Below are 15608 nucleotides of genomic sequence, written 5' to 3'. Positions count from 1 at the left end.
CACCTTGGTCTGCTCCTGAACAGCACACACTCACCTTGGTCTGCTCCTGAACAGCACACACTCAACCTTCGTCTGCTCCTGAACAGCACACACTCAACCTTGGTCTGCTCCTGAACAGCACACACTCAACCTTGGTCTGCTCCTGAACAGCACACACTCACCTTGGTCTGCTCCTGAACAGCACACACTCAACCTTGGTCTGCTCCTGAACAGCACACACTCAACCTTCGTCTGCTCCTGAACAGCACACACTCAACCTTGGTCTGCTCCTGAACAGCACACACTCAACCTTGGTCTGCTCCTGAACAGCACACACTCACCTTGGTCTGCTCCCGAACAGCACACACTCAACCTTGGTCTGCTCCTGAACAGCACACACTCAACCTTGGTCTGCTCCTGAACAGCACACACTCAACCTTGGTCTGCTCCTGAACAGCACACACTCACCTTGGTCTGCTCCTGAACAGCACACACTCAACCTTCGTCTGCTCCTGAACAGCACACACTCAACCTTCGTCTGCTCCTGAACAGCACACACTCAACCTTGGTCTGCTCCTGAACAGCACACACTCACCTTGGTCTGCTCCCGAACAGCACACACTCAACCTTGGTCTGCTCCTGAACAGCACACACTCACCTTGGTCTGCTCCTGAACAGCACACACTCAACCTTGGTCTGCTCCCGAACAGCACACACTCACCTTGGTCTGCTCCTGAACAGCACACACTCAACCTTGGTCTGTTCCCGAACAGCACACACTCACCTTGGTCTGCTCTGAGGGTCCTTGAAGCCAAACCAGCCTTTGTGTTTCTGCTCCGGTGGTGCACCTTGACCCTTGCAAGCCTTGGTACGGTCTGAGTCTTCCCCTCCACGAGGGAGGTTATTCTTATGCTTTGTGTCATTTCCAGCTGATTCTCCTACTGCAGAAATCATGGGTATGGCCACCTGCACAGGTCGGCTTTCCGATTGGTCCTTGTCAGCCTTCCCAAACATAGGTACTTTTTCCTCTGTCGCTGAGTTATCAAAGGACCGGTGCCGGACTTCACTGGTGCAGATATTTTGGGGATCTTCACTCCGGCGAGTGATGTTTTGCAAGGAGCGGGAGAGTGGCATGCATTTCTGCAGCAACTCCAAAGAGGTGGCCTGGGTATCTGAGCCTCCAGAAAGTAGGGAGTCAGCAGCATAGACGTGGCTGCCATTGATGCACAGTGAGGACTGTGACCGCAAGCCACTCTGGCACTTGGTGATAGGCTGAGGCATGATGATAGTAATCTGACTGGCCTCATCACTGAAGGCCCGCTTGTGGCCCATGAGCTCTGGCAAAGGACTGACGGCGTGTTCTGAGGAGAAAAGGAAGAATCCTTAGGTGCAGAACCTGGAATTTGAAACAATGTACTTTTTCTTAACTCAGAATGACTTAAATAACTTACAAAACGGTGTACTTTATACTTAATTACAGACTATTTCTCCATTTGGTCTCTTAAAAACCTTTTACAGTAGACAATGGAGTCCAAAAAAAGAAAATCAACCTTAAAATAAGCAAATAAATATAAAAATGTCAAAGAAGCAGCAAATACTGAGTGAAATACTTCTCAAATAAGTCATGAAAGTTGAAACACTATTCCCCTGATAAATCATACTGATTAAAAAAAACCCTAATAACTAGCAAATAAGTCATTAAATGACCTCTGCTAAGTGTTATCCATTTATATTACATAAAAACAACAATTCTGATATAATCACACAGACAAAACATTTCATTACTAACAGAGTTAATAACATGCACCATATAGCAGAAAATTTGTAGACCAATATACAAAAAATACTTTTGGTATGTTACTCATGTTCTGAAATAATCATTAATGAAAGAGTAATGGTAATAACTGATGAATGATAAAGTCTGATTCTTACTTTTTGTTTGTGTTTATTATTACAAGTTATTTCAGTCCCAGGATTAACTGAAACTGCAAAAATCCTTCAGTAAAATCATTGCATAAAATAGTTATTTCTCATTGACTCACAGATGACTTCAGATTAATTCATGGATTACTGCAATCCTACAAGCATTCATCGAGACTGTGTCTGTTCATCAAGACAGCCAACATGTAATCCCTTTCACACTGCTGCACTGTTGCCCTGTACATCCGTTTACTAATCTCGGATCAGATACAATTCCTGAGCCGTCAAACAAGTTATATCGATGTGTATTTTGTATCTGGATGAACAGAAAACTTTTTTGATAAAAAAATTTGAATAAAATAATTGTTAATATGCAAAAAAATCCATTGAATTACTGTTTATAGTGAGATAAACAGATATAATTCATGAAAAAATATATTCATAAGCACAAAGCACATCCTGCATATAAAATCCATTCATTTTTCTCTTATGCTGATGATTGTAAATAGTCAGCAAATACCTACATTGTTAGTAAGCTAAGCTTAGACTTAAATGAAACAGAATATAGGCAAGTCAGCTTGCAGGTCTTGCCTTGCATTTGGCCGAATTTTTCACTCGGACACTTCTGACTCAAAAAATCTTGTTGAGTCTCTCCAAGTTCACAGCAAAAGTCTACAGTCCCTCTGCAGCTTTAGAGCCGCCCGATTTCTTATATTAGCTTCAGTGTTTCCTAACATTTTGCTAAGTGATATGATTAAATTCCATCACAATACATTTCTCCAAACTAAACTACAATAGTACAATGAAAATATTTTTACAAGCCTACCTTACAAACTCTCCCCACAATTCAAAAAAACACGACACAGTAAAATTCCCTACAATACAAGTGTCCGGGTTCCCCATAATACGTTTCCCTGACCGACTACCTTACTACTGCTAATAAAATGTGCCTAGCAGGGAGGCTAACGACCCAAAAAGAAAAACTATGAAAACTTTATAATATCGTACAATGCTGTGTCCCACAGTTTGAGAAGAGCCACTGACCTGTCCAATGTTCCTGGGAAGTTTGCAAAAAGATCCACAGAATATGTTTAGTTGACATTCTCACCTTTATGAACCTCACACTTTATTTGATCTGTATTGCACATCTATTGCACATCACTATTTGTTTCAGTATACTGTAGCTTTCCTTATTTATGGAATTTATTACATTGTTATTTTTAGGGCCCTATATTATACCCAGTGCATAGTGGCACCAGGTGTGATGCAAGTATTAGTCAGACGTCATTGTCCCATCTGAGCTCCTATGGGAGTGTCGGCCTTAAAATGATATGGAATAAGGTACATTGTTGGCACATTGCTTTTTTGAGGCAGTGATTGTGATTCTGACCAACCAAAACATGGTTAAACGTCAATGCTGCAGTACTTCATTGGTTTAAGGTGCGTTATCAAAATAGTTCCATGCCCCTAGAATGGCATGTGAACACCTCACATACACTGTTTACACGCACAAGAAGGCATGGCAGTGCAAAAACATGCAGAAGACTACAATATGAAAGATAATTAATCTGTACATCAAAATATTTGAAGAAATATATGTGTAGGGTTCTTCTGGGCAGGATGACCCAACAACACTGGTGTGTATAGAATGATGAAAAAAGATGGTTTGTTTGTGTGCATTCTTTTCTAGTACCTGGGAAATCCACAATTGTAATCGCAATCTGTCAAGGTGGAAGCAAACCTGTCATTTAAAGGGATCGGAAGATAACATTTTTATTGGTTTATAGCATGTTACACACTTAACACACTCATGACTAAACACAACCTTTTTGGACCATGCACCTGACACTGCAACTATTATTCTGCCATTAAACTAGCAGAAGTGGGTTGGCAATGCCCTGAAATAACTTGCACCGTGTGCTTCAGATTATGAGCGTTAGAGTTATCCTTTTCACAATGTTAAGCGTGTTAATAAACTCAGCCTTCTCTTTGCTGTCACTAACTGCTGTTGCTTCAATAGTGGTGCAGTTTGTCTCAAAATTTAAACAGATCCAGATCTTCATCCTTACAACATATTAGTTAAGGTTTAAAGTGTTTTCAGTTTCATATTTGGAAGCTATTACACTCCAACAATTTTTATGTAATAGCTGTTATAATTAGAGGTGCCAATCCAATATTCGTGATCGCCGCCAATCCATACCTTTTATATGGATCGGCTATCAGTCATATGTGACTAATCCACACTCGATACTTACTTATTTAGTTTTCATCAGTCTGTAAAAAATATAGCTAATATTTCTTGGTAAATCGATTTGTACAATCAACCACACGACAGCTCTTTCTCGTTATATATGGCTTTTTTTCTTCGGCGTTCAAGCCGAACATTAACGCTGCCACTCAGTTTTTTGGTACTCAATTCTGCCTGCTGTGATGTCATGCACATACCCTTTGCAGTACAAGGGGCATAAGAATATCAGTTAAGAGGATGATGACTTGGAAATACTTTATGCTTTTAACGATTAGTGGCACAGTGATTTGCAATCTTTGTAAAAAAAAAAAAAATTTAAGAGGTGGAAGTAACGTTCAATGGAAAATCCCACTAAACAAATTGCACAGGATTATGCAAGACAACGCGAATAATATGAAAAAAAGCAATGGCTGATTTGGGAGTCACTAACTCGATCTCTTTTGCGCACTCGATACAGCTAATGATACACAAAGGACTGCAATCGCAACAAAGTTGCTGTTGCTAGTACGAGAAAAACTGTGGGGCATTTTAAGCATTCGCCACTTGCGTATACTCTACTGGAACATATTAAAATTGAACTACAAATATCTCAAAAATGCGTAAAACAAGATGGAACAGTACGTTATGTATGTTTCTAATGGCCTAATTAAAGATTTTTTTAGGTATATTTGTTAATTTGTATTTACCAGTTTAACATATTAATATGAATATATATATTAAATATAAGTATTTATACACAATATACTTATATTAAAATATAATAAAATATTGTATTTTTTTCTAAAATGTAAAATAGAATAAAATAAAATAAAATAAAAGGAAAAAGAGCTCTCTGTTATCGGAATTTGTATCGTATTGGCAGTTATCAGAATCAGATAGAAATTGAAAAATGTGGACTGGTTCATCTCTTATTATACTGAGAATAAAATAATTACTTTCTCTGCATCTTATGTCAAAATAACCTCAATCACAATGATCATATTTAAAAGGGAAAAAGTGATAAATAATATTGTGAAGAAACCAAGTAAGCCCTGAACCTCACACCCCCTCAGTACTCCCACAATATCAGTAAGATCATGTGAAGGAAACATGAAATCTCCTGTGCAGTCGAAGCCAATATTAATAAATTATTGTGCATAATGGCCATTCAAGCGTGTTCACTGAATTAACCTCACCACAGTAGAAGTGTTAAATATATGAATAAGTATATCATTTATATTATAATAAATTGTATTATATATTATTACAAGATAATTGCCAGAAAATCTTGTAAAATTAGCAGAATTAGTTGACAATTGAGTCAGCAAAACTAGCATTAAACAGACACACACACACACCAATTTAATATTTCTCCAACCTTAAATAATTTTTACTTTTATTTCCTGAGTGAATCTTACCAGGACTGTAGTCAGCAGTCAAGTTGCTGCTACTGCTGGGGGAGTTTGAGATGTCTGACACCACAACGCTTATGCCTGCAGTGGGGCTCAAACTGCCACCCCGTGAAGATGACTCACTGGTCTCCGAACCAAGGGATGTGCTAGACCGAGTGTCAGATGATTTGCGGAGTTTTCCACTGAGGAAAAAGTTTCTCATCTTGCTCCGTCGTCCTTCACCTCCCTCATCGTCTTCATAGTCTTCCTCCCCGCCACCGTCACTTGGCAGTCTCTTCCGTATATGGGGCAGGACCTGAAGACCTCCTGGCACGATGGCAGAAGATGAGTCCATATCCCCTCTTTTTTTGCCTTTCATGCGATCCTTCAGCTTATCAAAAGGAGAGCGTGGTTTATCTTTCGCAGAGAGGTCATACATGCTAGCAGTCAAGTTATTGCGTGTGAACTGTACAGTGACCTGCACTTCGCCTCGATCCTTCTCCTTTTTTCCAGATTTAGAATGAAGCTTGTACCACCTGGAGTGACAGATTAGAAGAATAACAGAGCATTAGTTACGTAGTTTAAACAAACTTCCTGGGTGCCCCGTGCCTTATGCGCAGTGCTTGCATGGACCCTGTACTGGACAAGTAGCACGGAAGGTACATAGATAACCATCTAATAATCGGCACTACAAAAAAATGGTTGAAAGGCTTTTGAAGTAGTGCTGTACACATCAGGTACATAAGCCGAGGAAAAACATTTCAAAAAGCAAAACAGTTCACATTTTATTTTGGTCATGTTTGTTGAAATATGTTATACAGCTCTGGAAGAAAAATAAGAGACCACAGCACGATATTTTGTTTCGCTCATTTATGGGTTTGCGTCTGTGAATAATATAAAGTAAAAAGTATGTGAACCCCTTGGAATTTTCTATATTATTACTATACTATAGATTTTCAGAGAATATTTGACCATATTGTATAAATCATTCAAATTGTGAAACTGAAGGTTCGAAAAAGTAAGTGAACCCCAAGCTAATGACTTTTTTAAAAGCTCATTGCAGTCAGAATTTAGCGCACCTGGAGTTCATTTAATGAAACGAGTTCAGGGGTGTGGCCTAGAATGACTTTGGTTGATAAAAACCACTGAAAAGGTTGAGTTTGGGTTTTGACAAGAAGCATATCCAGATGGGAATCATGCCTGGCACAAAAGAGTTGAAGACCTACGATCAAAAATTGTTATGTTACATAAGACTGGAAAGGGTTATAAAGTCATCTCAAAGGTTCTGCATATTCATCAGTCTACTGTTAGGCAAGTTGCCTATAAATGGAGACAATTTGGTACTGTGGCTACTCTGCCTAGAAGTGGGCGCCCTGCCAAGATGAGCACAACGCAAAGTCATCTTTGAGGTAAAGAAGAAGAGTAGAGTGACAGCGAATGACTTGAAGTCATCAGAACTGTGTAACATCTGTACTCATGATTCAACAATATGCAAAACACTGAACAAGAAAGGAGTCCATGGCAGGACACCAAGGAGGAAGCCACTGCTGTCAAAAAGGAACATTGCTGCATGCCTGAAGTTTGTGAAGGAGCACTTGGACACTCCACAGCGATACTGGGAAAATGTTTTGTGGAGTGATGAAACTGAAATTGAACTATTTGGGAGGAACAAGCAGAACTTCATTTGGCGTGATTTTAGGTCACTGCATATCAACAACAATCATCCCTACAGTAAAGTATGCTGGAGGAAACATCATGACGTGTTTCCAACAACATACGCGAGTTCAGTACAAGTATTATAAGTAATTCCTTATCAGCACATCAAAGAGAAAGCCTGCCAGATTACATTAAAAAGTAGATGGGAAATAGACCCACATTTGCCTTCAGAGCTGTTTCAAAGGCAGACCAATTGTGCATTCAGACAATATTTTTTGCAGCAACAGTAGTGCTGAGCTGCTATTTTTGCACTTGTGGTCTTCCTGTTAGCGTTAACAAGTCAGCCATTCCCCCCGACCTCACTCATTAAGTACTTTCAGCTACAGAACTCCACTTGACTGAATGTTTTTTGTTTACCATTTACTGTAGTGCAATAAAATGAAGAATGGTATTCTGAGGAGGTTAGCTGTTACCGTGGTGCTGGAGCCACCAAGCCTAAATGTAACAATCACATGGTGTTTAGCTCACCTAACACAGTAAACCTTTTGACCCTGTAAAAAGAGGTTTCAGCCTTTATTATAATGAGACCTGGCATTTTTTCCATCTTTGACTTATAAGCTGAATGGATACACATAGAATTTGAAAAGATGTAATGTTTGTAACAAAAAATTATGCTACCTCTCCAAAATTTACAAAATGTTAAGTTACTCATCTCATTTTTAAAAATGGAAGAATTCATAATGTTCCACAAAAGTTAGTGGTGTAAAAATCTGGTAGTGTAAAATGTCAGAGTTCTTTCAACTGTTTTATTGTAGCTTCTCTTCTAATTAATTTACTTCAGTAGATATCAGCTGTACTATGATAATGAGGTTTAGATGATAATATAAGTAAAATATCTTTACTGAAAGACTGTAGCTTAGAACAGATGGCAGCCACTCTCTCAGGGTAAAGTTGAAACTAGTCTTTCATGGCTTAATGGAGAACATACTTATCAGTTCCACAGATGCACAAAAAATCCCCACTGGGAAAAATGCATAAGCTGGTATAGTTTGATAAGTCGTATGTATGTATTTTTTTTGTTTTACGTGCCTGCTGTTGTTCAGCTCAGCGTAATAAATTTCCTATTACATTAGAATACATGAAAGAAGAAAAATCATACTAGTAAGAAAAACATTGTGAATCCTATTAATTAGGATTTTAAATAATATTCACAAAAATATTGCAATTTATAAGAACAACTGTTATAAAAACATCCAAAATATTATGTGGTTGAAGCACATATTTAGCAGCAATTTATTAATAATAACTGTTACTTTATTGATCCCTGTGGTAAAATTCTCCTTCACCTCCCCCATCTTACTCTCTGTAGGTGAAAGCAAGCTGGCTACAAGGGGCAGCCCCCCGTTGAGGCACTCAGGGAGCTGGGGGTTAAGGGCCTCGCTCAAGGACCCACAGACCTGCTAAGGCCAGGCTTGAAGCAGCGACCTTCCAGTCACAGGCACAGAGGCTTAGCCCACTGAGCCATACGCCGAAGCATATTTACAAACAGAAGGGACTTAGCAATATGTCTATTTCCTTTGGTATGCTGCCTGTCATACATCCACTAATCCATCCATTCATCCACCTATTCCAGGAGCCTAAAGCCTATCCCAGGCAGCATAAAGCACAAGGCAGGAGTCATTGGAATACATGCAGACAATCAGTACATGAAGAAATACCTAAGAGTGATAGATAGAGGGATTCAAAATGTGGTTTTTCCACCGTCAAGATAGTGAAATAGATTTAGACACACCCATGAATGTTAGATGCGCTTTATGTTAGATCGTCAAAATAGACACATTACATCACGGACTCTATCTGGACTGAGTAAGGTTGACTTTTGTTTTTAATTGGCACATATGGAGTATGAATATCAATTATTTGTTTGTTTTGATTGACTGACATATTTTTCAAGTGTAATCAAGTACTTTATTTCAGGTTTTGGTTTTATTTAAAATGAAAAGGTGTTTTCCTCTAAGAAACATGACCTATGCAGGTTTCATGTTTTGGATAAAGACTGATAATGCAGACTTTCACAGAGAAAAATGCTAATTAGGACCACTGGTGCAGAAAACCATTTATACACATTATTTAACTTTTTGGCAGTCTTGTGGACTGTGCCATCCAGTCTGTAGAGGACAGATTCTGGCCCTTTAGAGATATAAGAGAGAAATTTGGAGTTGTTTTGAAATTTGAAAGATCAGTGTGAGCTTTGGGTGAAAACTTTAACTTGTGGAGGAGTGTCACATGTGGACTAGGGTGACTTAGTAATTGAAATCCAAAGTCATCCAAAACTCCCACACCCAGAGATGAGCTCATTAGAGCTCTTGAATTTATCAAAATGACCTTTATCTGAATCTGAGGGTAGCTCAACACATTTCCAGTACTCTCACTGTGATCGCGGCATCACATGAACAGAGCTTTCCAAAGCTCAAGCTAATTAAAACTTATTTATGGTCCATAATGGCGTAGGAATGACTACATGGATTGGCTATCATCAGTATTAACAATGAAGTTACACAAGACTTTGCATCCAAAGTTTTAGAGTAAAAATGAAGAGGACCTGTGAAGGACCTGGGGCAGGTCAGAAGGGAAACTCGGGCAGAGCAGGCAGGTCTCAAGAGAAACTTGTTGAAGCTTTGATCTATTCTAACATTATCTAAATATTTTGTGTATGTAAGCTAGTTCCAATTAAATGTACACTTTTATACAAAGGATTTCTTTTGATTTATCTGCTCATCTTGAAATATTAATAGTTTTATTCGCACTTCATTTTTTGTAATGCTCAATCGTTTGTTCACTCATCGTTTATTCGCTAAATTGTTCAACTTATTCTGTGTTAACTTCTCATCTAATTTTGCACTGAATAAATATTGTATTGAGCCATACAGTACAGTATGTGGATTATTATCGTTTTCAGTACTACACATTTCGCGAGCTTCTAGTTAAGTCAACAGTTTTCTGTAGTATTTCTAATGTGACTTTACACATGATTAGTAAATACTGCTGCTGACAGTGGCTGAAAAAGGCTAGGACCAGCAATGCTTATCTGCTTCTGTTTAATCAGTTTGCCAAAGGTGGGGTGTCTATTAAATAAATATAATATATACTAACATAGGATATAATGTATAATATACTTTGTCATTCCTGAAGATAAATGAACAAAAACTGGAAAAAAGGGAAGTCTGTATTTAAGAAATTATTGTCAACAATATAGTATAACAAAATGCAGGAAGTCTAATCTGGCACTTATGAAGAGAATGAGGTTGGACTTCTGTCTTTCATAGGATGCTATAGTCAGTGTTGGGGAGTAGCTAACTACAATTAGCAATGCTACTAACTTAACTACATTTTTCAGTAGCATACCAGTAGTGCAGCTACTTTTAAAACGCTGTAGCTTTTCCGGTAACTTTTTTCTTAACATATAAATAGTGATGTAGTGTGGTAACACTGCTAAGTAAAAGAAAAAATACAGGTCATTCTCAGCTTGTGACCATGGCGATTCATGATCGATTGGCTTTACGACTGTTCCAGTCCAAAACTGGTGATAAAAAGTTTATAACAATAATGAACTAAGAAAATGGTGATAGAGGTTAAAAATTCCAAACGATATGACTTAAAGGTGATATTGTTTTATTATACAATATACTATATGCCTACATATGATCAATTTTCCATATAAAATAAAGGGCTGACTTAGAACCAGTCAGTTAGAACAGATTGCGGTTTTATGTCCACGATGAGCAGTTAGTTTTCTTTCTGTTTTTTATAAGCTCAGTCAGACTTTATGAAACTTATGTTATGTATATATTTATTTGTCATTTGTCAAGCAATAATAAAGCCAGAAAAAAAATTTCAGCTACCAGGTGTTTCTGATTGGTGTTTTTGCTTGAATACTCTGGGGATAGATGTTAAGGGTTGAAAAATACTTCATGGCAAACAATACTTTAGATAATACTTTAGACACTTTCATTACAATGCATAGGAGCGCTTCAGTTCTTGGACAGATTATTACAATCTATTTTTTTGTTGTAACCCTTTTAATTTTCACACAGAAATTGTAAAATATTCTTGGTTTACACCGAATACAGAAACTTTTATGAGGGTTAATTATGATTTGACATTACATTGTTAAAAAATGGATTTTAGTTTCAACTTTTAACATCATGTTTCATATTTTTTTATTAATTTGCTTTGAGAGTATCCATCCATCCATCCATTTTCCAAACTGCTCATGGGTCGTGGGGGGTCTGGAGCCTAACCCAGAAGCAATGGGCATGAGGCAGGAAACAACCCAGCCTGTTGCAGGGCACACTCACACATGCACTCCTTTGTGTAATTTTGTAACTCCAATTAGCCTCAGCATGTCATTGGACTGTGGGGGGAAACCGGAGTACCTGGAGGAAACCCCACGACGACATGGGGAGAACATGCAAACTCCGCACACGTGTGACCCAGGCGGAGACTCGAACTCGGGTCCTAGAGGTGTGAGGCAACAGTGTTAACCACTGCACCACCATGCCGCCCCGCTTTGAGAGTATCCTACAGCATAAATATTAAGTATTACCGGATGAAATAGATGTACTTAGCTACTTTTTCTCTTTAGCTTGCAGTGTAGCTAATTACGATATTAAAATAGTAGGTTGGCTGTAGCTTAGCTACTTTTAATCATAAGTAGCTTGTAGCTTAAAAAGCTGCCATTTAAAAGGACCTTCCCCAACCCTGGCTATAATATACTAACACTCCATCAGGATCATACTGTACTCTCACTGGTCACTGTTAGGGACACCTTTTCAACTGCTTTCTGGATCGATAAAGCAAATATCTAAGCAGCCAGTTATATAGCAGCAGCACAATGTATACAATTTTGCAAATACAGGCCAGGCGCTTCAGTTAATGTTCACATCAAACACCAGAACTGGGGATAAAGGTGATATAAGCGACTGGTGTGGCTGTTGATGCCAGTAACTCAAATAACCACAATTACAATTAAGATTTGCACAAGCGCATCTCTTGTCAACACGTCAAACCTTGGGATACAGCAGAAGACCACACTAGGTGCAACTCCTGTCAGCTAAGAACAGGAAACTGAGGCTACAGTGGGCACTTGCTCACCAAAATGCAACGATGCAAGACTGGAAAAACATTGCCTGGTCCAATGAGTCTCGATTTCTGCATTCAGATGGTCGGGTCAGAATTTGGCGTAAACCTGTATGGATCCATCCTGCCTTGTATCAACATTTCAGGCTAGTTGTGGTGCTGTAATGATATGGGGGTATTTTCTTCACACACTTTGGGTCCCTTAATACCAATGCCACAGCCTACTTGAGTACTGCTGCTGACTATGTCTATCCCTTTATGACCCTATGTCAACATGGACCAAAGTCACTGAGGAATGCTTCAAGCACACTGCTGAATCTATGCCATGAAGGATTCATGCAATTCTGAAGACGATAGTTGGCCCAACCCAGTACGAGCAAGTTGTACCTAATAAAGTGGCGAATAAGTGTATATATTGGGTTAGAAAAGGCAAAACATGTCTGAATCCAATAAAATTATCCTACCATTGCACATCACTTTAACACCTTTTATATAATGTTGAAGTCATACAGAATTAGTGTACTGCTACAAAATGTCACTAAGTGCAAGTTAAAACTTGACCTTGAATAGCAATAATTACTAAAAAGGCCAAAAAAACTATATTTTTCAGTGACACCCTCGCTACCCCCAGTTCCTGCTTGGGCTGTAACTCTAACACTAAATAAACCAAAACAGTGACCAAGATTAATGATTGATATTAGAACTCATATCGTATTAGTATTCCAGCAGTAAACATGGCTGGACAAAAAAAAATAATAATAAAATATCTGTGATACTTTCCTGCCTTTGATGTTTTATTGTGGGACCCATTGCAAGCAGTAGTGGCCTAATGGTCAGGGAGGTGCAGTTGTGATTGTACAGTTGTGGGTTCAAATCCCCGACCAGCAAGGTACCACTGAGGTGCTGCTCCCTGGGTGCTGAACTAGATGTCCACTGCTATGTCACATATGGGTTAAATGCAGAGGACACATTTTGTTGTGGTGTGCCACCAATGATAAATAATCACTTCACTTATCAATCAAACATTATCTGATGAATAGACAGCAGATTCTTGTCACATCACATCTGGTTTGTAAATTGAATCACCACACAGCGTGAACTATGCCTGTTCTTCTTCAAAATGGAAAATGGAGACAGGTTCCTCAACCTGCTTGGACCTCAATACTGAATACAGGTATTCAGCTCTTTACATATGCTTTGGTCACAGTAGGCAGACTACAATAGGTCTGTTACTTTGGTATCAGCAGAATGTTCCTCTATTTGTGGGAAAATCATTCGGCAGCATGCCTGGCTGCTATGCTATGTCATTAAGTTCTATTACAAATCTGCATGGCATACAGTATTTCTCACAAATAAAAGTAATAATAAGCTGTACAGTATGTTTCATAGACTTCAGTGACACGCAACACAGTATTTGATTCCATATGGCGTTTAAGTGTAGCTCGCTTTTAAGTACAGTAACCACACTTAGAATATTCAAACTTAAATTGAAACTAGAGATGCGCCATTTAAAAATAAAATGGCAACCTGCCTATTAAGCTACGTCAGCAAATTCTAAAGGACATCACCTGATCGCAGAATGCGTATGTCAAGCAAAAAGTAATAATAATTGTTTAATAATAATATGCACACATTCGTGATAAGGGCTGCTCTGAATGACGCGACGACTTTCTCCTTTAAAGATGTCAGATATTAAGTTTCCTCATACTCTCACCCGCTGCACGACTAGGTCGGTCGAGTTGAGAGAACGCAGTATAATATTATCTTAACTTATAATTTAGACAGGCCTCTGACAAGAAATTGCATTCTCTGCGATTAATTTACTAGGTAAAAGCAGCTGATCACACGATTCTGAAAGCACTGTGCGCGCGCGCCTGCGTGTGCACGTATGAAATGACTGCCACTATACTGGCAATTTGCATAGCCCCATGGTACCCTTGCATCAAACGCTGCAATAGATTGAACAAAGAAAATAATACCTACTGGTTTCGCATGCATATTCCATCTTGGAAGACTTTATTTAAAGCGATGACTGCTTGCCCGAGAAACACATCGAGTCCCATTAGTGCACGGTGCATCACCGTGACGATCAGGTCGCCGCTCCGTCCATCCATATCTAGCACCCCTGGTAGCAGCTCGAAAGTGCATTCTTCCTTCCACTCTGGGCTGGTGCTCTTCTCCACCACGCAAGTGGAGAACTTCTCTTTCCCCAGCTGAATGATACTATACGAGTCGCTGGTTCCGTGTTTGCCTTTGGCCCGCAAGCACCTGGCTCGGAGGACTGTCACCTGCACATGAGTTGGCAGCCATCTCAGCTCTTCATTAATCGACATGTCATGAAACGTTGCAGCAAGTGCAGAAAATCAGCCGGAAAAGCACAAGAGAAACAGCAATGTGGCTCTGCCTGCGGCTTACCACTAGCACAGCATTATGGTGTATTCATCACTCCGCTATTCTTCACGCGATGCTATGCTGAAGACCCTGCCTGTTAATCACGAAGCCCTTGGACACCTAAATTTGTTTGCTCTGGGCGTTTTCGCTACTACTTGGGTGACCGTCCCTCTGCAGAATTTTCTCCAAGATCATCTGAATGGCTGGGGAAGCCGAAGCGGCCGTCGACGTCACTTTCATCCCCCTGACGGGACGAGGAAGTGCCGTCTGAACCCATTTCCCCGGTTAGCTTCAAACTTGTGCGCATGCTTTTTCTAGGCGCTATATATATATATATATTGAAGATGTTTACTGATGTTTCATCATTACAAATTAGGACTGATATGATAACAGCACAAACGAATCGTAGTAACCTTAGTCATTTTATTGTGCTTATTTCCATAGCTGTTTCAAAAGTATTGCATCATGACCAGAAACATTATAGTGTAATTCACGATATAAGGCACTCAAAGGCATCTTTTCATGCGGAACTTGCCGGAAATTTTAATAAGTACGACCGATTGGTATTACATCACATATTTATAGAATTCTGCGATATATTTAACTCAATAGGTGGAATCCCACCAGATTTTCTTTGATTTATGTCATTTTTAAGTTGTTTCATCGCTATATGTATCATTGTATGTAAACTAATTTAGAAAGCCTCTTTACTATACTGCATTGTCACGTAATTATAGGAAAGTAAATAAAACTTAATATAACTATTGAAAGAAATACCTGTCACCATTTATTATAACAAAATAACAAAAGTCTTAATTGTACAGTGAAAACATCTAGAGTGAAAATGAAAAGGGAGTGACATTTAACCTGAAGTTTGTTGGAAAAGCCCAAAAGATGGACTGTGC

The 15608-nt window shown here is 39.0% G+C and overlaps 1 protein-coding gene across 3 annotated transcripts in view; it reads right to left on the bottom strand.

Moving 5' to 3' along the window:
• LOC125721108 (rab11 family-interacting protein 5-like) overlaps positions 1-14988 on the bottom strand; it is a 28434-nt gene extending 13446 nt beyond the window's left edge. For 2 of the 3 annotated variants that reach the window (XM_048997039.1, XM_048997040.1), the window contains exons 1-3: positions 14296-14988; positions 5545-6053; positions 764-1340 (exon numbers count right to left, since the gene is read on the bottom strand). In XM_048997039.1, coding sequence (XP_048852996.1) covers positions 764-1340; positions 5545-6053; positions 14296-14645 — 1436 coding nt within the window. In that variant the 5' untranslated portion in view covers positions 14646-14988. The remainder of the gene's footprint in view (positions 1-763; positions 1341-5544; positions 6054-14295) is intronic. The other variant, XM_048997042.1, reaches the window with a different exon arrangement.
• Positions 14989-15608: the final 620 nt, after the last annotated feature.

The sequence above is a fragment of the Brienomyrus brachyistius genome, unplaced genomic scaffold (genome assembly GCF_023856365.1).
Source record: "Brienomyrus brachyistius isolate T26 unplaced genomic scaffold, BBRACH_0.4 scaffold32, whole genome shotgun sequence".
NCBI classification, from domain to species: Eukaryota; Metazoa; Chordata; class Actinopteri; order Osteoglossiformes; family Mormyridae; genus Brienomyrus; species Brienomyrus brachyistius.
This window is presented reverse-complemented; position numbering and strand designations above follow the sequence as displayed.